This window comes from Sturnus vulgaris, chromosome 22 (genome assembly GCF_052056855.1).
Source record: "Sturnus vulgaris isolate bStuVul1 chromosome 22, bStuVul1.hap1, whole genome shotgun sequence".
In the NCBI taxonomy this organism is placed as follows: domain Eukaryota; kingdom Metazoa; phylum Chordata; class Aves; order Passeriformes; family Sturnidae; genus Sturnus; species Sturnus vulgaris.
In genome coordinates, this window is record NC_142264.1 from 5,492,789 (window position 1) to 5,515,122 (window position 22,334).

Sequence of the window (22,334 nt, forward strand, 5' to 3'; positions counted from 1 at the left end):
TGACCTCACCCGGCAGGCACTGCCACCATCGTCCCGTCCAGCCGCCATCTTGGGGGCGGGCACGGCGCCATCTTTGTACAGGGCGAGCTCCATAGGGGGGTGGGCGGGAAGAGAGGGGGCAGTGAGGGCGGCGGCGCCATCTTGGTGCCGGGCAGCGCTCAAAATGGCGCCACTCTTAAAGGAGCCGCCTCAGCTCCAGCTGGAGCTGAGAGCGTTCGGCTGCTGACAAGTTTGTGATGTCTGTAAAAAGTGATTCACTGTTAGTTATTTTTACTTCTCTGACGCAATGGAGGACGCTGTGCAGCATAATTTCTTTTTAAATTCATAAAGGATGGTTCAAAGGCATTCGTTGTAATTTTATTAGTGTACGGCAGGCGGTTCTGAGTGGTTAAGTGCAGCCAATTTTAACTTGTACACAACCAGTGATATCTGTAACAATAAAATAAGTTTATCTGTCTTTCTAGGAATGTTGAAAGTCTTGGCAACTTCCTGTAGTCACACGCACAGGACCTATATCAGAGGAGCTGGGATCCCAGTGCCAGCACATAGTGCTGTAGACTCTTATCAGCCCAGTGCAATAGCTTTTTTTTTTTAACTCAATGCTAATTAAGAATTGTTCAGATGCATTTGTTAAATTAAAATGACCTGAAGAAAAAGAGGGCCATAACTTTCCTTGAGCTTTACAGTAAAAAGTACAAGGTCAGATGTGTCCTTTACATCACTGACCTCATCCAGAAATTTCTGCTGAATTTCAAGATGGCATTAAGGTGAAGTTTCATTATAATGTTGGACCAATATAAAATCTAAATCCTGACAGAGAAGGTGGGGGCTTGTGTCCATCCCTTTTTCTCCCTGCCCCTCTCTTTTTCCTTTCAGGACCTTTTGCCCTCACATCCAACCTGACCCAGGTTCAACTCATGGACCTGAGAGAAAATTGGCCAATTTTCCGCCAAAATGGCTTTTTGTTAATAAAGCTGATAAAACGAGCTCAGTTCAGGGGCAAACAACAACCAGGGAAGGCCCAAGGCTGGTGGAGGACAGGGCAAAGAAAACACAGGAAAAGTCACTGAGGCATTCGATGGCTCCGGATGTGACACGAACATTCTTACAGAACCAAGTTTTCCTTCCATCTGTTTGTTTCAGTGTTTGAGTTAAATAGGAATTTAGAAAACAGAGTTTTCCTCTCCCTGCAGACATTCCCTCCTGCTTAATCACCTCAGGGATGCCTGTGGGATGCCGTGTTGGGATCGGGAACCTTTGGCACAGTGGAAGCAGCCGCTTCCTTTCCCCATGGCTCACTTTTTCCTGCTGTGAAAGGGAGACACAAATCATTCAGGTGACTTACACATCCTGACTCATCAGTGCAGGCCAAGCCTTGTCCAAAAAGGAGGCAGAGGAGTCCTTTTTGCTTTATTCGAATAAAGGCAGAGACCATGGGGCATTGCCCTGGGATCGCTCAAATTTTTGGAGGATGCAGCCTCCCTTTTTATCCTAATTTCCCTGCCATATTTCCCTCTCTTTTTCCCCATGGGCTGAGGTACTTGAGAGGTACAGACTTCCCAGAACACCTGATAGCTGAGATTCCCCTCTAATGTATAACTCTCCCTTTTAATTTTTATAGAATTCATACTTTTCTCCCCTTGCTTCTTTCACCTTTCAATATCCAATTTCATTTATCAGCAAACCTACAGTTTGTTTGTAAAGGCAAATAACTTTTTTCCATTCATCAATCAGTGGAATCCATCCCATTGTTTATTTTATCTCTCAGTGCTAGTCTTATCTACCAGCAGATCCACAGCTTGTTTCTAGAGACAAATCCGACATTCCTCTCAAAAGGAAGAGGGAAGAGAGGGCAGTTTTCTCTCAGCACCTCACCTGTCAGCTCTCAAACACTGATGGAGAGTTCAGCTGCTCCTGCATCCCTGGAATTTGTGCTGTCCCTGCCTGGCCACCCACAGCCCAGGATCTGCTCTAGGCTGATATGCAGAAAAGACTCTATAACTCCGGAGAAATGAGAGTTATAAAGTAGGTATGCATTTATTCAGCGCTGAGGTGCACGGGGATAATTCCTCACAAAGCATGCACACCGAAATGTCCTTACTCTCCAATTCCCTTTCTCAAGGATGTGTCGTGGCAGGAGGACCTTACACTGATCTCTACCCTTCTCTAATAATATTAAGCCTGCAGGATTAAATTTTTGAGAAGATTTTGACTTAAAAATTCATTTTTCAAAATGACCGAAGGCTTCGTTTAAAGGGAAATTTCCTTCCATGCTAAAGTATTTATACATCCAAAACACAACAAACATGCCGCTATGGTAATGCCAGCATGAGCTTCGTTATAAATGAGAGACAAAAGTCTCGATATTCAGCAAAATTTAGATTGTTTTATTTGATATAGACAGAGCAAGCAGCACGCTGGGGAACGTGAGGGGTCACCGCCCACTCCACGCCCCACTGAACCTTGGTTTGCTCCCTCTCCTTATACTGTGGGTTCTCGTTGTAATCCACAATTTTTTGGATTTTTGTTGTCATAAGCAGTGGTGGTTGAATAAACATCCTTACACAAAGCCTTTGGGTGATAGTCAGTCACAGATAGCCATCTGGGCCCTGTAGATAACCACCAGAGAAGTTCTGGGAGTCTGGGTTTTGGGATAGGCAGTATTGATTAGACAAAGGCATGAAGGGTTTTTTGGGAAGTCTGATTTTGCAAGCTGGTAGCTGATACAACTCATTTGGAAAACATAACATAGCATATTATAATGTAATATAATACAACGTGATATAACATAACAAGGTGATTTTAAACAGAATTATTTTATCATATAATTTCCATTATCTAGTGTCCATGCTTCACTTCAGAGCTTAGTATCCTGGTTTATACAAACCCCAATGCTTTTGTGATTAACACGAATCTTTTATCAATTATCACAGCTTCCAGCTGAACAACAAGCCGGGCTGCTTCCCCAGGCAGCCAAACCCCTTGGAGCCTTTTCCCGGCAGGGTTTTCCAGGGCTGTAGCTCCAGCCCTGCCTTCCTGCGGCTCCTCCCAGGAAGTCCCGGCCGCCGATGAAGCCGCTGGGGCCGGGGAGGAGGGAGGATGTGTGCCCGGGCAGCCTGGGCGGCCGTGCCAGCCTCTGCAGCGTAAAGCGGCTCGGCCCAGCTCCATGTAAGTTGGTTTTGTCCCCGCTGTCCCTCCGGCAGCTGCTTTGTCCCCAGTGTCAGCTCCTGCTCCTGCTCTCCTCCCGGGGCACATCCAGGGACAGCCGTGTCCCCAAAGCCTCCTCGCTCCTCCTCTCCTGCCGGGGCACATCCAGGGACAGCCGTGTCCCCAAAGCCTCCCTGCTCCTCCTCTCCTGCCGGGCACATCCAGGGACAGCCGTGTCCCCAAAGCCTCCCCGCTCCTCCTCTCCTGCCGGGGCACATCCAGGGACAGCCGTGTCCCCAAAGCCTCCCTGCTCCTCCTCTCCTGCCGGGCACATCCAGGGACAGCCGTGTCCCCAAAGCCTCCCTAGCGCACCCCCGAGCTGCTCAGGGGCAACTTGAGGAACCCCGGGATGGGGGGACAGGCTGGAGGTGGTGAGTGACCCGTCCCCGAGGTGACCTTTGGATTGTCACCTCCAAAATCCTCTGCTCAGTCCAGTGCCCCCTTCCAGAGTGAGCGGCTGCTCCCTGGTGCTGCTCCCCAGCCCCGTGCACAGCTCTTACACAGCTCTGTGGTTTGCTGATAAATGTGATAAAGCCTTTTTTACTGCCACACTTTGAGTCTGTCCCCTGCAGGGTAGGTGCCCTCATTCCAGGACTCCTTTGCTTTGCACCCCAAAGCAGTGTCCCCCCACATCTCAGTGTCATGCAAGCACAAGGTGGAGATTCCATAGTCACGAGCAATATGATGCTCTAGCTTCCCATTTTTTCCATAAATTGTGCTATTTTTTCCCACTTGGCAAACAGATGTGAAACCCCACTGGCCTTGGCTGGCAGCTGCTTTGCACTTTTTTAAGAAACAAAAATGCAGAACAGTGGGGATTCAGATCCTGTATGTAAGGATGGAAAGTGCTCTTAGGAGTATAGAGAGCTTACCTGTGGGCTAGTCAGCTTCATAGCTGTTTTAATTAATTTTTTGGCAGATGGGTAAATTAATGCATGGCTGGTTATAATAAAGGTGCATGCATCCTCCAGCCTCGTTGCTTATATCTCAAGTACCTAACAAAACATTCACTTATTTTAGTTTAAATACTGCGTATTTAAGTAAAGCTGTGAAATAGTAGAAGGAACATGAAGTGAAGGAACAGGCTGCATTTTAGACACAGAAATCAATTTGTTTGGGGCCTTGAAGGAAAGATAACCACCAAAATAATTTTAGAGATAGAAGGTGGCATCCTGTTAATTTGAATAAAACTTGTGACTAAACCAGAGCTATAGCAGCTGAGAGGCCAGAGATTCTCTGTATGGGCCAGGAAGGTGAAGGTGCTGCAAGGGAAGAAGGGCAGAGGCAGGAGTTACCTGGGCTCAGTGACACTGGATGGGGAGCTGATGCTGAGTACCAAATTCCCAAAGAGTTCTCTCTCTGGTGTCCATACCACTCCCATGAGTGCAAAGTGTGGGAACCCTGGGTTGGGAGAGAGGGAGCAGAAGTCATGGTTGCCTTTGTGATCCTGATTTCGTGTGTCATGGGCACAAAGTACAGCCCCAGCACTGTGGACATTGCAGTGACAGCACACAAAGCAGCTCGTTTTGCCTTTTCCTCTCTGTGGCAGAACAACCTCTGCTTTGGGTCTGCCCCAGCCCAGGTACGTTTGTTTTAACCCTGTGGAGCAGCTGTCTCAGGCCTCTCCTTTGTCTCTGGGGAATTGCAGGTCTGTGCCTGTAGGAGTGGGACAGCAGGAGCCGTGGCATGCTCAGGAGAGTGGGACCATCCCTGCGTCACTTCTTGCTGGAGAGGAACAGCAGTGCTGGACATAGCTCCTGCTCCAGAGAGGTATGGAATGCCCAGTGGGACTGTTCCTGGCTGGCAGCCTGCCCAGGGCAGCTGACCTTGGCAGCAGGAGCAGACAGCATGTCAGCAAAAGCCACTTTGGTGCAACTTCCCCTGTACCTGCTTATTTCCAGGGAGCATGTGTAAAGGATCCTCATAAGTAAGGGGATATCCTTCATAGAGGAGCAGGCTCCTTGTTTTTGTGGGGTTGCTTCATCTGATGGTCTCTACTTGAGCCTTTTGGCTTGCAAAGTACTTGGGAAATATCAGCATCCCATTCAGAGATCCCAACAAGCAGAGCAAGGCAGTCAGAGAGAGCAGAGAGTCAGTGGTGGAAGATCATGGATGCCAACTCTTCTGCACTGGCACTCAGCTCTCCTGTGTGGCTGCCAGGCAAACTGCACCTTCTGTCTGGGGACCAGGACAGGCTGAACAGATTTGAGGGCTGCATGGTCCTGAGCCTGTGTTGCTCTCCCTGGCAGCATTACACACAGGCTGGGGATAGGATGGGATGGAGTGGACATCAGAAAAAAAAAAAAAAAGTATTTGTTATTTCTGTTCCTGAAGCAGACAAGGCCTTTCCTCAGAACTGGGAATTTCAAAGATTCAGGCACCTTCTTCCCACAGATCCCCATCACTCTTGGCCATCTATTAAATTCTCTGACCTGCAGCAGCCCCACCTTGCAAGAACAGCACTGGAGCTGTTAATATTTTACATCCAGCTATCTTTTACTTCTCAAGCCATGAATCCCTCTGCTACCACCCAAATCAGCTCAAGCACTGGATCTTGTGACTCGAACAGCCATGAGCTTATGCAGAAAGAGCAAAGCTGAGGGAGAGGAGAGGAGAGGAGAGGAGAGGAGAGGAGAGGAGAGGAGAGGAGAGGAGAGGAGAGGAGAGGAGAGGAGAGGAGAGGAGAGGAGAGGAGAGGAGAGGAGAGGAGAGGAGAGGAGAGGAGAGGAGAGGAGAGGAGAGGAGAGGAGAGGAGAGGAGAGGAGAGGAGAGGCTGTCCTGGAGCCAGTGACTTCTGCTTGTCATTGGCTGCCTGCCTAGCACCAGGGTGGAGCAGAGTCCACCTGGTGCCCTGTGAAACACAGGGCTCCTCTGCAGGGTATTTGCAAAGACCTCCAGTAAGGGCTGAAGCTGTATAAAAATCTAAGGACCTCAGCACAAAATATCCTTGGGCCACTACCCAAATTCCGGTGCAGTGCTGTGGGAACAGCAGAGGGGAGCAGGTAAGTCATGCTGCAGCTGAGTGTTGGGAGGAGGCTGACCTGGTATTCCCCCTGCTATCCTGCCACGGCAGAGCACAGACCCCTGCACATCCCAGCTCTGCATCTCATCTCAGCTGCTTTCACATGCCTTCCCTGTTCCAGTTCAAATGTGTTTTATTTGCTGTGGTGACAATGGCTTTCTTTGCTCGTTGCTTCAGGGCTGCCCTCCTCGTGCCCCCATGCTGGCTCTTTCTGGTGCACATTTGTCTCCAATTTCTAGCCCATTCCCTGTCTGGGTACCTTTTCCCTGCACTGCTGAGTTATTAAATTCTGCCTCTGCTGCTTTTCATCATCCTCATGATGAAATCCCTATAAAGCACATCTAACTTTCTCCCACTGTGCTTATCCAACTGGAAGGAGGGTTTTGCTTTCAGTATTTCCTACTGTCTTTCTTTCCACTCCCCTGAGCCATCGTGTGCATGGAAATTACAAACCAGTCACAGCAAGTGTCAGTGTCTCTTACATCACAGTGACCTCTGTGCTGTGCTCTCTCTTGCCTGTATCTAGTTACTTCTTGGGTTTGAAACTTTAAACAGAAAACTCTGCACTTTGTAGGATCTAGAACAAACCCCCTCACCAAGCACTTTATCAGGACAGAAGAGTATCTACTTCTGCTACTTCAGAGGGCAGCATGGAATAAAATAGTTTGTTTTTCTAGGAAAAGGGGGTATTTCGTGGCTTGTAGAGTGGGATGGAGAGGTTATGGAAGGTAAAAGCCTGGGGTCCTTGGCCTGGCTGTTACAGCCTGGATGAGTTTGACCCCATGACTAATCCCAACAGGTAATGAGGTTTAAGGCATTGCCACCTCCCCAGTGAATGTACAAAAGCTTCTCTTGTTCACCTATTTTCCCAAATCTTGTTGAAACTTGTAAGTGAAAGCAGAAACCACTGCAACAGTATTACTGTTCCAAGGTCAGTCAGGAACAGCCCATGAAACAATACTAAAGGGCACACCTTCTGTTGGGAAAAACTTCCCTGAGGAGGTCACAGCCCTTTTGTAGCTTCATTTAAAAGCTTCAAACTCTCTTTCTCATTATCTGCAGGCAAAAATGTCAAGGCCAGTGCAAGCTCGGAGGCTGGAGGGAATAGATAAAAATATCTGGTAAGTTGAAAGAATATCTGGTTTACCCAGGTGGTAAACGTGGTTTTAGGCATCCTAAAACCAGGTTGAAACCACAGTAGCCACACAGCACAGAGCAGAAGTTTCCCTCAACTGCTTTGAATGTATTCAGGAAGCACATCAGAGCCAGTTTGTCCCAGAAGACTTTACTGTGAGTCATTTCTGTACCTGCAGCTCTCACTTTACAATATATCAGGTGTTTTGCACCACTGGGCAGGCAGAAGCATTGCCCTCCCTCTGACCCATCCACCCAAATGATCCCAGTGGCATCCAAATCTGAGCCAAGTGTTTGCTGCACACTGGCTGCAGCCTGCCACCTGCTCCAAGCTCACCTTGGGGCAAAGTGAGAGGCAGGTGAAGGGCTGCTGCAAATGCCATTCCCATCCTGCCAGGCACAATGTGGCATTGGGAAAGTTGCATGCTGAAAGAAGAGATTTAAATGGTCTTTCCCCAAGGCCCTGCTGTGCCTGGGTTCAAGCTACAAACTGCCAATGAGCTGGCTCTTGTTTGGTTTTGAGATGAGCAGCAAGTTCAGCCCACCTTGCCCTCTGCAGAGGCTTTCACAGTGTCTAGTTGCTAAATTTTGCAGATCTGATAGGAGCTTAAAAACCTCCAAGTCCCTTCCTGCTCAGTCCAGTGCGATCAGAAACACCACAGGCTTTCAGCTGTGGCCACACACTGACCACAGGAGCTGTTTCCTAGGAGAATAAATTAAAACCATTCCCCCAGTGCAATAGTTCATCATCCTTGATTTAGTTGCAACATGTCTGAAATGATCTGTGCTTGGTCCTGCCTGCCTGTGAGCAGCAGGATGGCCCTGCAGGAGGAACCCCAATCCCATCCCTTCCAAAGGGTGCTGCGAGCAGACCAGGTGCCAGCACACTGCTCAGACCCTCTGAACGTGCCTTTGTTTCCCTTCTCTCCAGGGTGGACTTTGTAAAACTGGCTGCTACCTACTCCAAGGTGAACCTGGGCCAGGGCTTCCCTGACTTCCCTGCACCAGACTTTCTGACAGAGGCACTCACGAGAGCCCTCACCGGGGGGAACCACATGCTGCACCAGTACACCCGAGCCTTTGTGCGTGAACAGATCTCCCTCCTCAGCACCGTCCCCTCACTCCCCATCAGCCCTGGCTGCTTCAGAACTCAGCAATAAACAGGAAAAAACATGAGGCAAAACACACATCCAGCCTCGACCCATGCCCACTGTTCCCAGTAACTCCCTGCTTCACTGGGATGTTTGAAGCAGCCAGGCTGGAAGATCTCACAGGGCTCTTGGCTTCCCAGTCCCCTTCCAAGGGTTCATCCTTGGTTTAGGAGTCTTCTGTAACGCAATTCCCACCCTCTTCTCACCCCACAGGGCTACCCACCTCTGGTGAAAGTCCTAGCCCAGTTTTTTGAGAAGCTGCTTGGACGAGACCTGGATCCTATGACCAATGTGATGGTGACTGTGGGAGCATACCACGCCCTGTTCTGCTGCTTCCAGGCTTTAGTGGATGAAGGTGATGAGGTAACCCAAGATTAGCAGTGCTTGTTGCACTGGCAGCCTTCCCCTGAAGGGAACCTGCAGTCTGGTTTTCATTGTCCTTTTCCAAAGCAAAACCAGTTTTATTCCCATTCTGCAGTACTTGAGCTTCCAACGGAAGAAATTATCTGCTGCAGGACACTGCCTCATTTCTGCATAAAACAAAATGACACTTTTGGTTGTGAGTGGTGGTGTCCTTCCTGACATTGCCCATAGGCAATGCAGGTTCTCCATTACAGTAATTAAGGGATTAAAATGTCCTGTCCCCCGCATTGCTCTCTGCACTCTTCAGGGAAAGTCTGAGCAGGAGCAGGAGGATGCTGACATGTCCCTTTCTTCCAGGTGATAATCATTGAACCCTTCTTTGACTGCTATGAGTCCATGGTGAAAATGGCTGGTGGGACACCTGTGTTTGTCCCTCTGAGACCGGTGAGTGGGTGGAGAAGGGAAGAGTCACAGCAGTCAGCAAAGAATTGAGTGGTAAACAAAATGCAGAGGTAGCAAAGCAAACCAAGATTCCCATGTTCTCCCTAGAATCCTCCAAAAGATGGAAAATTGATGTCTAGTGCAGACTGGCAGCTGGACCCTGCTGAACTGGCTTCTAAATTCAGTGAAAGGACAAAAGCCATCGTCTTGAACACGCCCAACAACCCTCTGGGCAAGGTAACACTGCTGGCCATGCTGGGCCCTGGAAGCTGCTGGGGTGCTGCAGCCACATTTGCAGTGCAGCAGTGACTCAGCCTGCCTTGCACACAAGGGAAGTGGGTGTTGTGGGGGCACCACATGCTGTGCTCAGTCTCCTGGTGTTTTTAAGCCTTGTCTTTTGTGCCAGCAGTGCTTTTACCCTGTTAGACCACTGCAGCCAGCTCCATGGGCGATGTTGTTGCCAGGAGGATCCATACAACCTTCAGAGACAAGCAGGGACAGGCAAGGGCTCAGAAATGCTCCTGCCGCATCTCTGCCACACTCTGTGCCTGCTGCAGGTGTTCAGCCGTGGGGAGCTGGGGCTGATTGCAGAGCTGTGTGTGAAGCACGACGTGCTGTGCATCAGCGACGAGGTGTACGAGTGGCTGGTCTACGATGGGAAGCAGCACATCCGCATCGGTACGGGACGGGGCCGGGCTGGGCTGCTCAGGGCGGGGAATGGGCATTTCACTGGCGGCCCCTGAAGTCCCAGGAGCTGCCCCTGAGGTCCCAGGAGCTGCCTGCCTGCACAGCTGTACTAGGCTGAATCCTCCAGTGGAGGTATTTTGCTGCACTTCAGTCTCAGCCTCCAAACCAGGTCCTGAGAATTCAGTGAATTCTAAACAGAAGCTCTGACTTCAGAGCAAGTCAGAGGGGAGATCTACAACAAAAAGCTCCTTGGCTCCAGTGAATCCGTTTTTCGTCCCATGCTGTGTAAAGCCACAGTTTTCTGAGTGTCTCTAGTTTCAGGAAATCCATTTCAACACGATTTCAGCCTGTTCTTCCAGTTGTAGTAACGTGCCATCACCTTGATGCAGAGTGATGGTGCTTGGCATCTCCAAGAGCCCCTGGGGCTGGGTACATGCCTGTGAAAATGCTTAATTAAAAGGAGATGCTCTTGAGAAACCTGGCTGTCTGCTTGGGATGTGCTTTGAGGCTCATCCAAGTGAAAGACGTGCTGTGAACACGACAGATCACTGTGAATTATGATGGACAGAGAGCTCCCACGTGCCATTAATGCAGCCCAGAAAGGAGCATGCTGAGCTCTGCCATCGGGGTTTCTCTCCTTTCATTGCCAGCCAGCTTGCAAGGGATGTGGGACCGCACAATGATCGTCGGCAGCGCTGGGAAGACCTTCAGTGTCACTGGATGGAAGGTGAATATCCCATGTTCACCTCATTGTGTCCCCATCCCTGTCCCTTTGCCATAGCACAGCACTGGGGACACTGCAGCCACGCTCAGCTTTGAGCTTCTGGGTCTGAACGTACCAGAGCTGCCTCATGAAAGTTCTTTCTAGAAAATACAAGGAAACCAGCACAGGCACAGAAAGGGGAGCCTGAGCAGGTACCCAGACACTCAGCATCTTCCTCCTCCTCTCCTGGCTGCAGGTGGGCTGGGTTGTGGGACCCGACAGGCTGATACAGCACATCCGTACTGTGCACCAGAACTCAGTGTACCACTGTGCCACAATTGCCCAGGTAAGGCAGCTCCCTGCCCCTGGCCCTGCGATTCCCAAGCCCTCAGAGCAGTGGTAGGAGATGGTCCTCTTGCCCACAGCTGACCCGAAAGGCACACACAAATGATTTGTGGTGCCCTGGAGAGGCTCCTCTCCCTACAGTTGCTCCATGTCTCCGAGAAAGGGGAGAGTCCAGCCTGCCTGGGGTATATTCCTTATCTTGCATTGACAAATCTAAGGGGAAGTTCAGAGGGGCTGGAGGCAGAGAGCTCCCTAATCACCTGTGAATTGCAGGAACTTCAGTTCCCAAGAAAGTCCTGACCATCTTCCCACTGGGTCCTGGCTCCTCTCTCCTTACAGGAGGCCGTGGCTCAGGGTTTCCAGAGGGAGCTCATGCTCTATGGAAAACCAGAGAGCTACTTTGTCCAGCTGCCCAAGGAGCTGCAGAAAAAGAGAGACTGGCTGGTTCAGAGCCTGGATGATATGGGGATGAAACCCGTCATCCCCGAGGGCACCTACTTCCTGGTGGCAGACATCTCCCAGTTCAGTGAGTCACCTGCAGTCCTGCCCAGGTGGGCTGGGTGTGGGGGGTGGTACTACAGGAACCTGCATAACCCATCATCAAAGCAGGGATGGACTGCGTGTTCCCCATCCAAGCTGCAAGGATATGGGCTTGGGCCTCAGCTGAGGCACCTGGCAGCTGCCCCAGCCTCTGTCCTGCTGTGCTTCTCCTGCAGAATCTGATGTCCCCGATGTCCCCAACTCAGATGAGCCCTACGACTACAGATTTACAAAGTGGATGATCAAGAACAAGGTAAATGTTTCTGCTGCCCTGGGTGGGTTTGTGCCCACTGTGCTGGCTGTGCCCACCCAGGCTCACACTGGGGCACAGCCGGCTGCAGGCCAGCCCCAGAGCAGGAACCTCAGCTCCTCAGCTCCACGTGCTTCCTCTTCCAGGGCCTTGCTGCCATCCCATTCTCCGCTTTCTACAGCGAGGCCCACAAGAACAACTACAGCAATTTCATCCGGTTCTGCTTTGCAAAGGTGAGATATGTGACAGCACTAAGGAAGGCAAGGTTGGGAGTAATAATCAGAGCTGGTTTAATGAGACAAATGCCAAGTAGAAATGCAGGATGCCTTGGGCGTTGGAGCCCCACCATGGCATCCCAGCTGGAGCAACTACTCCTGCAGACACATGAGCTGAGGGCAGCAGATGTGCCAGGGCCAACCTAAACCTTGTCCCATCAGCATCCTAAATTTCTTGGCCAAGGAAGGGACTCTCTCTCTAGGTGCCCCTTTAGCTGTCCAGTGGCTGCAATGCTCCAGAAAGAGAACAGGATTTTTGTATCAACAATGGCTCCAGTGAGGGGGAATAGGATTTGGCTGGGAGCCACTGACCGAATCTGTGGTATTTTTTAGGAGGACGCTACACTGAAGGCAGCAAATGACATATTGCAAAAATGGAAACAGGAGAAAATCAGCTCCTGAATACACTGAGAGAGAACCAGGCCCTCCTTGATCCACATCTGCCCGACTGCTCTTCTTCACCTGTCTACAAACTTCAATATGTTCTTACTTCAATGCTTTCAACAACATTTTCTGACAGACAAATGGTTTTTTTCACACCCAGGGCCTGGGGGACATTTTCAGTCACTGTGAAATGATTTCAAGAAGTGAGACTTCACGTGCACTGACAGTATTTGATGTTTCTTACATGTCAAAACTTCGCTAATCAGTTCTGGGATGCATCCAGCAACACACAAAGTGAAGATGGCTCCTGGGATCTGTGTCACCACCAAATTGTGAGAAGGTGTTTCAGGACCTACCTTTAAGGCCGTGCTGGAGGGTTAGTGTGGCTTGTCTTGCTCCACATCCTCACTCAGGGCAGCATTTCTACCAGCACTCACGTTCCCACAGAACAAGCCAGTATCACCAGCCATCAGTAAGGTGACTCCTATGATCCTGAGATTATAAACCCAGTGAAATGTTATTTCCTATCAAACTATTTTCCCAATATTTTTTTTCTGTGCATCTCTGGGGAAGATAACCACACAATTGGTTTCCCCACAGGAAACAGGCTTTTACCAGTAGCCTGGCTGCTGTCAAACCTTCCAAATTACTGCTGGCACTTTCACAGGGCTTGGCAGAACCATTCAGGCTGCAGAGCAAAACTTTTTTTGGCCTTTGACAAGCGCACACAGTGGCAGGGGAGAGTGGGCACCATGGCCTCGGCTGCTCCTACTGCTGGTGGCCACCACAACCTCCCAGCCAGTGAGCTGGTGGGGTAACATGAGCAATTCTGGAGATAATTCTTGCATCAATTCAATTTCAGCCCAGATAAGAGTGTAAAACATCATCATCAACCCCGCAGGAGTTGCGTGCAACAGACTGTGCAATGAGTGTTTGTAGCAGTTAAATTATTAAAGTGGAATTACTGCAATCGTGGAAGAGTAGACGTCTCTGTAATGACTGCAAGGCTGATGGAGCTCTCCTTGAGAGCTGCCTCATCTGTGCTGGGTCCTGTGATGGTGGCTACTTGTCCCACTCAGGCTGGTGGGGAGAGCTCCGTAGGTTTTCCATATTGGGCTGGAGCTGGTGGTACCAATGCCCTTGGAGGCAGAGCTGCAGGCCAGCAGGAGGGAGGGTGAGAGGGAAGGAGGCAAACAGGCACCTGTCTTTCCTGGTGTTCCATCTCACCTTGCTCAGCCTGGGTGAGTCAGGGTGCTGATGAAGCTCTTTTGCACCCATAAGTGTGCCAAACATGGGTAGAGTCACAATCTCTGAAACAGAGAAAGAACCATGCAATTAGATTGTTAACATGAAGATTAATTGCAACACCCCCACATGCGTGGGCTCTTATATCTAGGCCATGACACAACCTGCAAAGGGCAGGGTGCATCTGCCTATGGTCCAGAATTCACGCAGGCCTTGTGCAAAGACACGCAGACGCGAGTACCCAGACTTTAAACCCACACATACACGTGCACACGTGGGCGCGCGCGCGTGCACGCGCGCACACACACACACACACACACGCGCGCGCGCGCCCCACCCACGCGGAAATTTGATCTTCCTGCAGCGTTCCGGGATGCACACCGCGCTCCGCTGCCCACCGAGGTCACCCATCCTCCCGGAGAACGCGACCAACCCTGCTTAGCTCCGCTGCCGCGCGGGACGTTCAAACATCGCCCACGTGACCCCGGGCTCGTCCCTGCCGGGGGCGGGGCCTGCGCCCTCCGGCCAATCAGCAGCGCGGGGGCGTGGCCGGCAGCGCGGGGAAGATGGCGGACACGGGGAGCAGCGTGGGGAAGCGGCCTAAGGGCGCACAGGTGGGTTAGGGACTCCGGGTCCAGCCCGCGACCCTGAGGGGAGCCGAACCCGGGGCGTGCCCCGGGTCCAGCTCTGAGGGGAGCCCGGCGGTAACGCGTGCTGTGCCCCGTAGGTTGAGGACAGAAAGGTGGACTGGCGGCGCTGGAAGGAGGAAAGTAAGGAAGGCCGGCACACGCGGGGGCTGGGGCCGCTCGGAGCGGACACGGCGCGGTGTTTAACGCCAGGTGCTGTTCTCTGTCTAAGGGAAAGCGGAGAAGAAGAAATGGAAGGAATTGAAGCTGCTGAAGAAACTGGAGAAACAGCGGATGCGAGAGCTGGCAGAACAAGAAGCCCAGACGCAGGAGGAGCAGAAGGAAGACAGAGGTGATGCCGCTGTGAGCCGGTGGGGAGACCTGGGTGGAAAGTGCTAGAAAACCTGCCTGGTTTTGGTAATCAGTGTTATCTATCGATAGGAAAGGTGTTACTTCATAAATCCCATGTGCATCAGTCCACGTCCCCAAGCAAGCACAAACACTGTGCAACAACCACTGCACTACAAATCTTTCCTAAGAGAAAACCTCTGATTAAATCTAAGAAACAGAAGTTGCCATTCCCCCACCACAAGAGCAGTTGCAGTAGTAAATGTGGTGCTGCCCCTCAGCTGCCAGGCCGTGTTTGTGCCATGTCTCTGCTCCCCAGGCCGACAGCACACTCTGAGCGTGGCCCTGCCCGGCTCCATCCTGAACAACGCGCAGTCGCCGGAGCTGCGCACGTACCTGGCGGGACAGATCGGCCGGGCCTGCGCCATCTTCTGCGTGGATGAGATCGTGGTGTTCGACGAGCATGGAGAGGACGTGAGGTGAGGCCAAGACTGAAGGAGAGCATGCTTAGATTAGATTCCTCCCTGTGAGGAATTCACAGCTTTCCCAGAGAAGCTGTGGTTGTATTGTCCCTGGAAGTGTCCAAGGCCTGGTTAGACACGGCTTGGAGCAGCCTGGGATAGTGGAAGGTGTCCCATGACAGGAGGTGGAACAAGATGATCTTTTAAGTTCCCTTCCAAACCAAGCTATTCTGTGATTCTCTGAAGGAAGAGCCATCTTGTTCTGCACAGTATCTCCTCTCAGCTTTCTGCTCCTTCACTCTTTTATTAAGCTAAGGCCAGGAAGGAACTGCATGTACCTCTCTCCAGTGCCAGGATTACAGGGACCACTATACCCCACCGAAAAAGATGTTGACTGAACTGCCCTGGCAGCTCAGATCATTCATCCCAACGTGAGGTTGACAAAGCAACAAGAGGCCAAGTTCTCCTGCACTGTTAAACCTTGCTGTGGAAGGACAGGACATGGCCTGTATCCTTATAGAAAATGCTTTCCCATCCTTCAGTTTTTCACTTGGACCTGTACCTGAGTTAACTGACCAAGCCATGCAATCCTGGAGCATCCAGCTCAGTAGCATCCAACTGCCACGTTACATTAATACATAAAGATCAAAAAACAAAACTGAGGAAGATACTTGGCTTATGGAGAGAGTTCCAAGGATGATTTGTTAACAGACTGCCTCTGGAGCAGGGCTTTTACAAGGGTTAGAAGGGAGGGATGGATGTGCTGTTACTGTCAGATTAAGAAACAAGGCTTGGTCTTCTGGAGACCTGACCAATCTCATGCCGAGTTAATAAGCTGCTTGCTTTCACTTTCAGGAGCGTGGAGGGAGATTTTGAAGGAATTGGGAGGAAAGGCAAGGCTTGTGTGCAGCTGGCTCGGATCCTGCAGTACTTGGAGTGTCCTCAGTAAGTTTGCATTTCTCTATACTCAGCTCTTTTGAGTCAGAACAGGGCTAGAATTGAGATCCAGATTGCATAAAAAGATTCCATAAAAATACCTTTTTTCTGGTGACAGGTATTTGAGGAAATCCTTTTTTCCAAAGCATGCGGATCTGCAATTTGCAGGTAAGATGGGGTTGTCTCTCTCCTTCCTGAGCTGTCTCATTGTGTGTGGGACAGCCAGGACTTCTCCCCACTTCAGTGCTGGACCCGAGAGGGAAGGAGCAGGAACACCTGTACCTACAGCTGTGTTTTCCCCCAGCACCTCTTTGCTCTGTGTTGTTCTAGGGTTGCTCAACCCCCTGGACAGCCCTCACCACATGAGGGTGGACGAGGACTTGGAGTACCGGGAGGGCATCGTGCTGGACCGGCCAGCGAAGTCAGGCAAAGGCTCTTTAGTTAACTGTGGGATGAGGAAGGTGTGTCTGCTACCCACAGATGCCAAAACAACTTCCCTTGTCTCTCTGGCAGATTGGAAGCAGGCAGGGTGGGCGCTGCTGGGTTTCTGAAGGCTGCAGTGGGCTGGTGAGGGGTTTAAGGCTGTTGCTGTCTTGTCCCTTCTGAATTTGGCAAAGTTTGTGGCTTCCCAAGCCCCAGCAGGCCCCACACATTCCAGCAGATCATTGCTTTACTGCTGCAGCTCAACCTTTGAGTAGCAAAACAAGCTTCAGACTGATGACCAAGCCCCTAAGCCAGACACAGAGCTACTCATTCCAGCTCCAAACCAGAACAGACCTCCACTTCCTCAAATGATTCCCTTCCTTCCCCACCTTCCTCAGTCCTTCCAGCATATCTAGTGCTGATGGTGACTGTCACTGCAGGAGGTGCGGATTGACAAACAGCTCAACCCTGGTCTGCGAGTCACCGTGCGCCTGGACAAGCCCCAGAATCCAGGTAATCCATGGCTCCAGGAGCATCTGTAAACTTCAGTCCTGCAGGAGTTGGTGCTTCCATATAACAGGTTTGAAGGCACCCAACAGTTCTGCATGTTTCCTTCACTCCATACACAAATTTAATAACCTCCTTACCTTGCCACCCTTGATAACTGGAAAGAACTGTCAGCTCTTTGACCGGCAATAAACCAGCCCAAACACACTCACAGGCTTTCCAGAATACTTTTCCACATTCTGGAAAAAGAGAGGGTGATGTTGCACAACCAGTCAGTGCCTTGTTCCAGGAGAAACTGCTGGCCATGGCTGGCCAAATCTCACCAGATCACAGGGGCTGTTAAACCTCTTTGTTTTCTTTCAGAAGCCAAAGTGCGGAAAGGCACCGTGGTGTCCTCACACCATCCCCGGGAAGCTTCAGGCTTGTACTGGGGTTACAGCGTCCGCCTGGCCTCCTGCTTGAGTGAGTATCCACAGAGATTCCCTGCCTGGGCTTCCACACCAGTCTCAGGCCTACTGGCTGCATGCATCTCTTTCCTAGAAATCTCATTATCTGAAGGGCAGCTTACACATGCAGCCAGCAGCCATGTGGCGTCAAATTCAAGGGCTGAAACAAGGCACGAATCATCCCAGTCACCCGCCAGGACTCTGCCCTGTAACCTCCACTCACCATTGCTCCAAACGGCTGCACAACAGCAAGAGATGAATTGGTGCCCTTCTCTGTTTCAATAATTACATCCCATTCATTCATATCACAGCCAGCAGTGGAATTTAAGAGCCCTGGAAAATTCTTCTCCTGTCTTCTCATTGATTGGATCTTGTAGGAAGACTGTAAGATGTTAGGAGGTGGTTCCTGGCACTTGTCTTGAGCTTTGACAAAGGAAAAGGATAGGGGAGACTCTTGCAGCAAGGGAATTATTTGGGAAAGAGGAGTCATTCTGTCTCCAGATTCACTTTTGGCACTGAAAGCAACTTCTGCTGCCACCATTCAACCATGGAGTGTTTGAGGCCTGTCCAGAAGGCCCATGGGTGAGGACATGGCAGCAGTAACCCAGATTCTTTTTCCCAGGTGCTGTCTTTTCTGAGTGCCCATTCAAGGAAGGCTATGATCTCTCTATTGGGACCTCAGAACGGGGCAGCTCTGTGGACCAAGTCACTCTGCCCTCCTTCAGGTTTGTATCCTGCCTGCTTGGCCCCACACAGAGCTCCCAGCAAGACGGGTGCAGGCAGCAGATCAGGGGAAATATCCAAGAACAAGGCCAGTTATTTTCCTGTTTTTCTGCAGTTGGTAGCAGGGACTGTCACACTGGCCAGATGCTGTGGGGCTTTGGCGGGGAGGCAGCTGCAGTGTTCACCATTAACAACAGACACAGCTCCCTGCTTCAGCAGGAGACAGGAGCTTGGACACAGACCTAGACAGTCTGCCCTCTCACCCTGTCCTTGTGCTCTCCCCAGGCATGCCCTTGTCGTCTTTGGAGGCCTTGAGGGCTTGGAAGCTGGGGTTGATGTGGATCCAAACCTGGAGGTCACTGACCCAAGTGTCTTGTTTGACTTCTACGTGAACACGTGTCCCAGCCAGGGCAGCAGAACCATCCGGACCGAGGTAGGGCTGATGGCATTGGGGTGTCCCAGGGCAGTGCTGGGTGTCTGCCTGTGGCAGTGACACACAGGGCCCAGGTGTGCTCTGACTGGCCTGGCTCTGCTGCAGGAAGCACTGCTGATCTCTCTGTCTGCGCTGAGACCACACCTTGAGGAGGCTGTGAAGACACCCAGAGACAGCTGAGGGAAGGGAAACCACTGACCTTGCCCTTGGGGAGGCAGCTCTTCAACTGTGGGGTGCTGGGCGAGTCACTCCATCACTCCAGGAGCCTGGTGGGACCAAGGCACAGTGTGTCTGGAGCTGGCAGCACTGCCCAACCAGACATTCACTGCTGCTGGGAGCAGCAAGTCTGTGCCCTCCTGCCTGCATGTTCCAGCCAGGGACTGGTTGCTGCTTCCCAGTAGCTGGCACGAGCCTGGCAGCAGGCTTGGTCTCAGCAACTCGGACATCTTGGGTGGGAATAAAACAGTATGGAACCTCAGTTGCTGTGAAATCCAGGTGTGTGTTGGTGTAGGCACACTCAGTGCCTCTGGAACAGTGTGGCCTTCAGACTGAAAGGAAGTCAGATCTTATCCTTATGGCAAGAAGCTGTTCCTGCCTCAGCCTGACTTCCCCCAGCCCCCTGCAAGGCTTCATCTTTCCCAACAGCAGGAAGGGCTGGAGCTTCAATTGAGCCTCATCACTAAAACACATCATTATCTCGTTACAGTCTGGTTCCATCTGTGATGCCTTAAGCTCTGCCTAGTGCACTCAGACAGGAAAGCAGCTGCAAAAGTTGGCTCCATCCTCCCCTCCTCCTGCTGAGATATTCAGAGCTTTGGTGAGAGCAGATAAGAAACAACCAATACCATAGGTGTTCAAAGCTTTACTGCTAAAACCATCTTCTGAAAGAAAACAATCATACAGGAAGGCAGGAACTTTCCTCCCTTGGCACCCATCTTGCTCCCCCTCCTTCCCTGCTAAACAGCAACAGTTTGTGACTTCCCTTTGTGCCTGAATAAGCCTCACAGAACTCCAAGGCAGCAGTGGATTAGGAGCAAACCCTAGAGAGCTACTACAGTGTTGGATGCCCCTGAGCCTCCTGCAGGACCACTCTGGAGCCCTGTTTCTAACTGAGACACACAACAAGGGGAAGGGTAGAGAGAAGCACAGGTTTGGATCTTAATTCTCCATTTACAACTGCACAAGGAACTGTGATTCTGTAGGTGACTGCCAGTCCCTTGCCAAGGGTTACCTGGATTTGTTTTAGTCAGGGTTCAGTGCTTTCCAGCTGTGATGGCTTTCAAGTTACTTGTTCTCCTGAGGATGTTTGGGACAAAGAGGAGCCCTGAGGCTCTCTCAATGCTCTCGATGGGAACCAGGAACCGTTCCAGGGGGATTTTATCATCCACAGGGCTGTTGGGCATCACGTAGGAACGCAACTCAATCTCCCCACTCTCCTTTTCCAAGATGAGCACCTTGAAGAAATGGGTAGGGACAGCCACATTGTTCTTCCCAATCACCTGGTACTTCACATACATCTTCCCATCGGCCTCCATCCTGCACCAACAGCAACATTGCAGGTTATCTCCTAGTTTGGTGTCACTGCAACCCCTCGGTCCTCCAACACCTCCCTAAGTAAGCCCCCACCGGCAGCAGGCAGCAGCTCTGCTCCTGCAACAGGGCTGTAAAACATGGCTGGGGCAGAGGCTACGTGACATGGTGAGGGTCAGCTGTGCATTGGGGCTGCTCCCAAATTCCCTTCCTGCTGGCTCTCTTTAACAGACTTTCCAAGCTATTTCCTGCTGCTGAAGAGATCTCAATATGAGACACCTGCTCTTTGGTGCTCCGTGGAGATCTTTGAAAATTAAGTTGTGTCCTTAAGTGGAGTAGTCCCTGACATTGAATCTGAAAGCTTTATGCTGCAGGGATGGGGCCTGCGGTCTAATGTGGTAATCAGTAAATCTACTAAATTGTTAAGGACTGCAAACAAACTGGTTATACTGCAGCTGAATAATCCCACTTGATTAATAATCATCTGGATGAGAAATACATAAACCTAATCCAAAGAAGGTACCTTCCCACAGAACCTCTGTGCACAGCTGGTCTCACCTACTGAGAGAACCCTTAATAGATCCCTCCTGTCAGGTCCCTCAGCCTGTTTCCCTTTGACAGCACAATACATCTTTTGGTGCCAGTCCAGCTCAGCTCTTTTGTTTACCTGGGCAGGAAGAGGGGTCCTGTGCAGACATAGACATTCTTGTTGTTTTTTGCCAAGCTTCTGCAGTACTTCTCAAGGTTATTCCACGCATTCTGGTTTAAATGAGGATTCTAGAAACACAACCAGTAATCAGTTGCTGGGGAACGTCCTCACTGTTCAGAGTAACAGCACCTGCCTTTTCTGTAACACATCTCACAGAGCACCAAGCACTTTCCATATGAGATCTCCACGATCACCTCTGCTCTGGGAGCTGTGACAGCCTGGTTTGCACACCAAGGACAGAACCCATTGCCTAAGGCCACAATTTTTTTGCAAGTGTGCGTCTACCTGTTTAATTCTGCTCCTGACAGGAGCTGCACTGAACGGGGTCTCTTTCCTGGCTTGAGAGGCACACACAGGCAGGTGCATTTGCAGGATCCCTGCTGTAAATTTAGCAGGAAATGCAGCACCTCCGAGTGACTCCGGCCCCTCTCTGTCTGCACTGCTGCAGGCACAAACACAGCGACGCTCCCGGGGCATTTCCCGCGGGCAGCTCCGGCTTCCCCCGCAGGCCTCGGGCCGTACCTGCGGTGCGATGTTGCTCAGGTAGAAGGTGTCCCGCATGGCCTTCTGGCTCCACCTGTGGTTGGCGGCGGCGGCCAGGTGCCCGCGGTCGAAGCCGCTGCCGCGGTAGTCGGCGTTGGTGGCGCGGTGATATTCGTGCACCGAGTCGTCCTCCTGGAAGTCGCAGGCGGCGCGGTCCGAAGCGCCGCTGAGCGTGTCCCGGTTGAGCTGCTCGATGACCCAGAGCGCGCTGCGGCTCCGCGGGTCGTAGCACAGCACGTAGGACTCGCGGCTCCGCAGCTGCGCCAGCCCGGGCAGCCCGTACTTGCTCAGCTCGGTGCGCCCCGAGCCCGGTGGCGCGGGCAGGCTGGCCGCTGCCACGGCGGGCAGCACGGGCAGGCGAGCCAGCAGCCCCTGGGCCGCATCGTCCCGGTGCTCCCGGCGGGCAAAGGCCGCGCCCAGCCCCGCGCCCACCGCCAGCGGCAGCACCCACCGGACCCGCAGCATGGCCGCTCCACCGTGGGCCCGGCCCGGTCTTAAAGGGGCCGCGGCGGAGCCCCAGGCAGCCGGGCTGTTGAGGCGGCATCGCCGCTTTAAGGGGAGCGCGCACAGGGTGAGCGGCGGGCACGCGGCGATGCCGGGACCGCGCTCCTGGGGAGACGGGGCACAAGGACACAGCGAGACGGGGGACGCGCGCTCCCACCGCCACCGAGCTGCGCTGGCACCTGGGCCAGGTACAGCTGGGGAAAGGCAAAGTAAAACCAGAGATGGCGATGGAGGAGCCAGGCTGGCTGTCCAGGGCTCTCCGCAGCTCGCTGTGCTGCTCTCACACCTATGGACACCGCAGCTGGAACCTGGAGCAGCCCCAACTCCGACTCGGCAACACGAGAGGTTTGCACAGACATCCGTTTAGTTAAAGGAAACGTTATAAAAATAGTGTTAGA

General features: G+C 51.8%; 3 protein-coding genes and 1 long non-coding RNA gene across 8 annotated transcripts; 2 read left to right on the top strand and 2 right to left on the bottom strand.

The window, feature by feature from the left end:
- The first annotated feature begins 3,037 nt into the window (after positions 1 to 3,037).
- KYAT1 (kynurenine aminotransferase 1) lies at positions 3,038 to 13,472 on the top strand. 5 transcript variants are annotated; one of them, XM_014873191.2, is made up of 14 exons: positions 3,038 to 3,168; positions 4,856 to 4,977; positions 7,292 to 7,350; positions 8,295 to 8,445; positions 8,728 to 8,877; positions 9,235 to 9,321; positions 9,427 to 9,555; positions 9,876 to 9,996; positions 10,656 to 10,732; positions 10,965 to 11,054; positions 11,393 to 11,579; positions 11,770 to 11,846; positions 11,990 to 12,076; positions 12,452 to 13,472. In XM_014873191.2, the coding sequence occupies exons 2-14, from the start codon at positions 4,894 to 4,896 to the stop codon at positions 12,518 to 12,520; spliced, it is 1,368 nt and encodes a 455-aa protein (XP_014728677.2). In that variant the 5' UTR covers positions 3,038 to 3,168; positions 4,856 to 4,893; the 3' UTR covers positions 12,521 to 13,472. The 5 variants fall into 5 exon arrangements, 4 of the variants coding, with proteins under 4 accessions (XP_014728677.2, XP_014728679.1, XP_014728678.2 ...); XM_014873193.2 differs by having other exon boundaries at positions 3,039 to 3,168; positions 8,295 to 8,331; XR_015808112.1 differs by lacking the exon at positions 12,452 to 13,472 and having other exon boundaries at positions 3,039 to 3,168; positions 11,393 to 11,604; positions 11,990 to 12,062.
- A 208-nt stretch (positions 13,473 to 13,680) lies between these two features.
- Positions 13,681 to 17,856, bottom strand: LOC148221432 (uncharacterized). The gene is made up of 3 exons (XR_015808115.1): positions 17,718 to 17,856; positions 15,118 to 15,212; positions 13,681 to 13,812 (listed from the first exon to the last, which is right to left on the bottom strand). It is a non-coding gene; the product is annotated as an uncharacterized LOC148221432 (long non-coding RNA).
- On the top strand, positions 14,262 to 19,128 carry SPOUT1 (SPOUT domain containing methyltransferase 1). The gene is made up of 12 exons (XM_014873184.2): positions 14,262 to 14,361; positions 14,475 to 14,517; positions 14,606 to 14,725; positions 15,041 to 15,200; positions 16,038 to 16,127; positions 16,237 to 16,286; positions 16,449 to 16,579; positions 16,982 to 17,054; positions 17,412 to 17,510; positions 18,117 to 18,219; positions 18,503 to 18,650; positions 18,756 to 19,128. Exons 1-12 carry the CDS (start codon positions 14,314 to 14,316, stop codon positions 18,828 to 18,830), a joined length of 1,140 nt encoding a protein of 379 aa, XP_014728670.2. The 5' UTR covers positions 14,262 to 14,313; the 3' UTR covers positions 18,831 to 19,128.
- A 369-nt stretch (positions 19,129 to 19,497) lies between these two features.
- ENDOG (endonuclease G) lies at positions 19,498 to 22,000 on the bottom strand. Its single transcript, XM_014873185.2, has 3 exons — positions 21,412 to 22,000; positions 20,848 to 20,957; positions 19,498 to 20,186 (listed from the first exon to the last, which is right to left on the bottom strand). Exons 1-3 carry the CDS (start codon positions 21,895 to 21,897, stop codon positions 19,904 to 19,906), a joined length of 879 nt encoding a protein of 292 aa, XP_014728671.1. The 5' UTR covers positions 21,898 to 22,000; the 3' UTR covers positions 19,498 to 19,903.
- Positions 22,001 to 22,334: the final 334 nt, after the last annotated feature.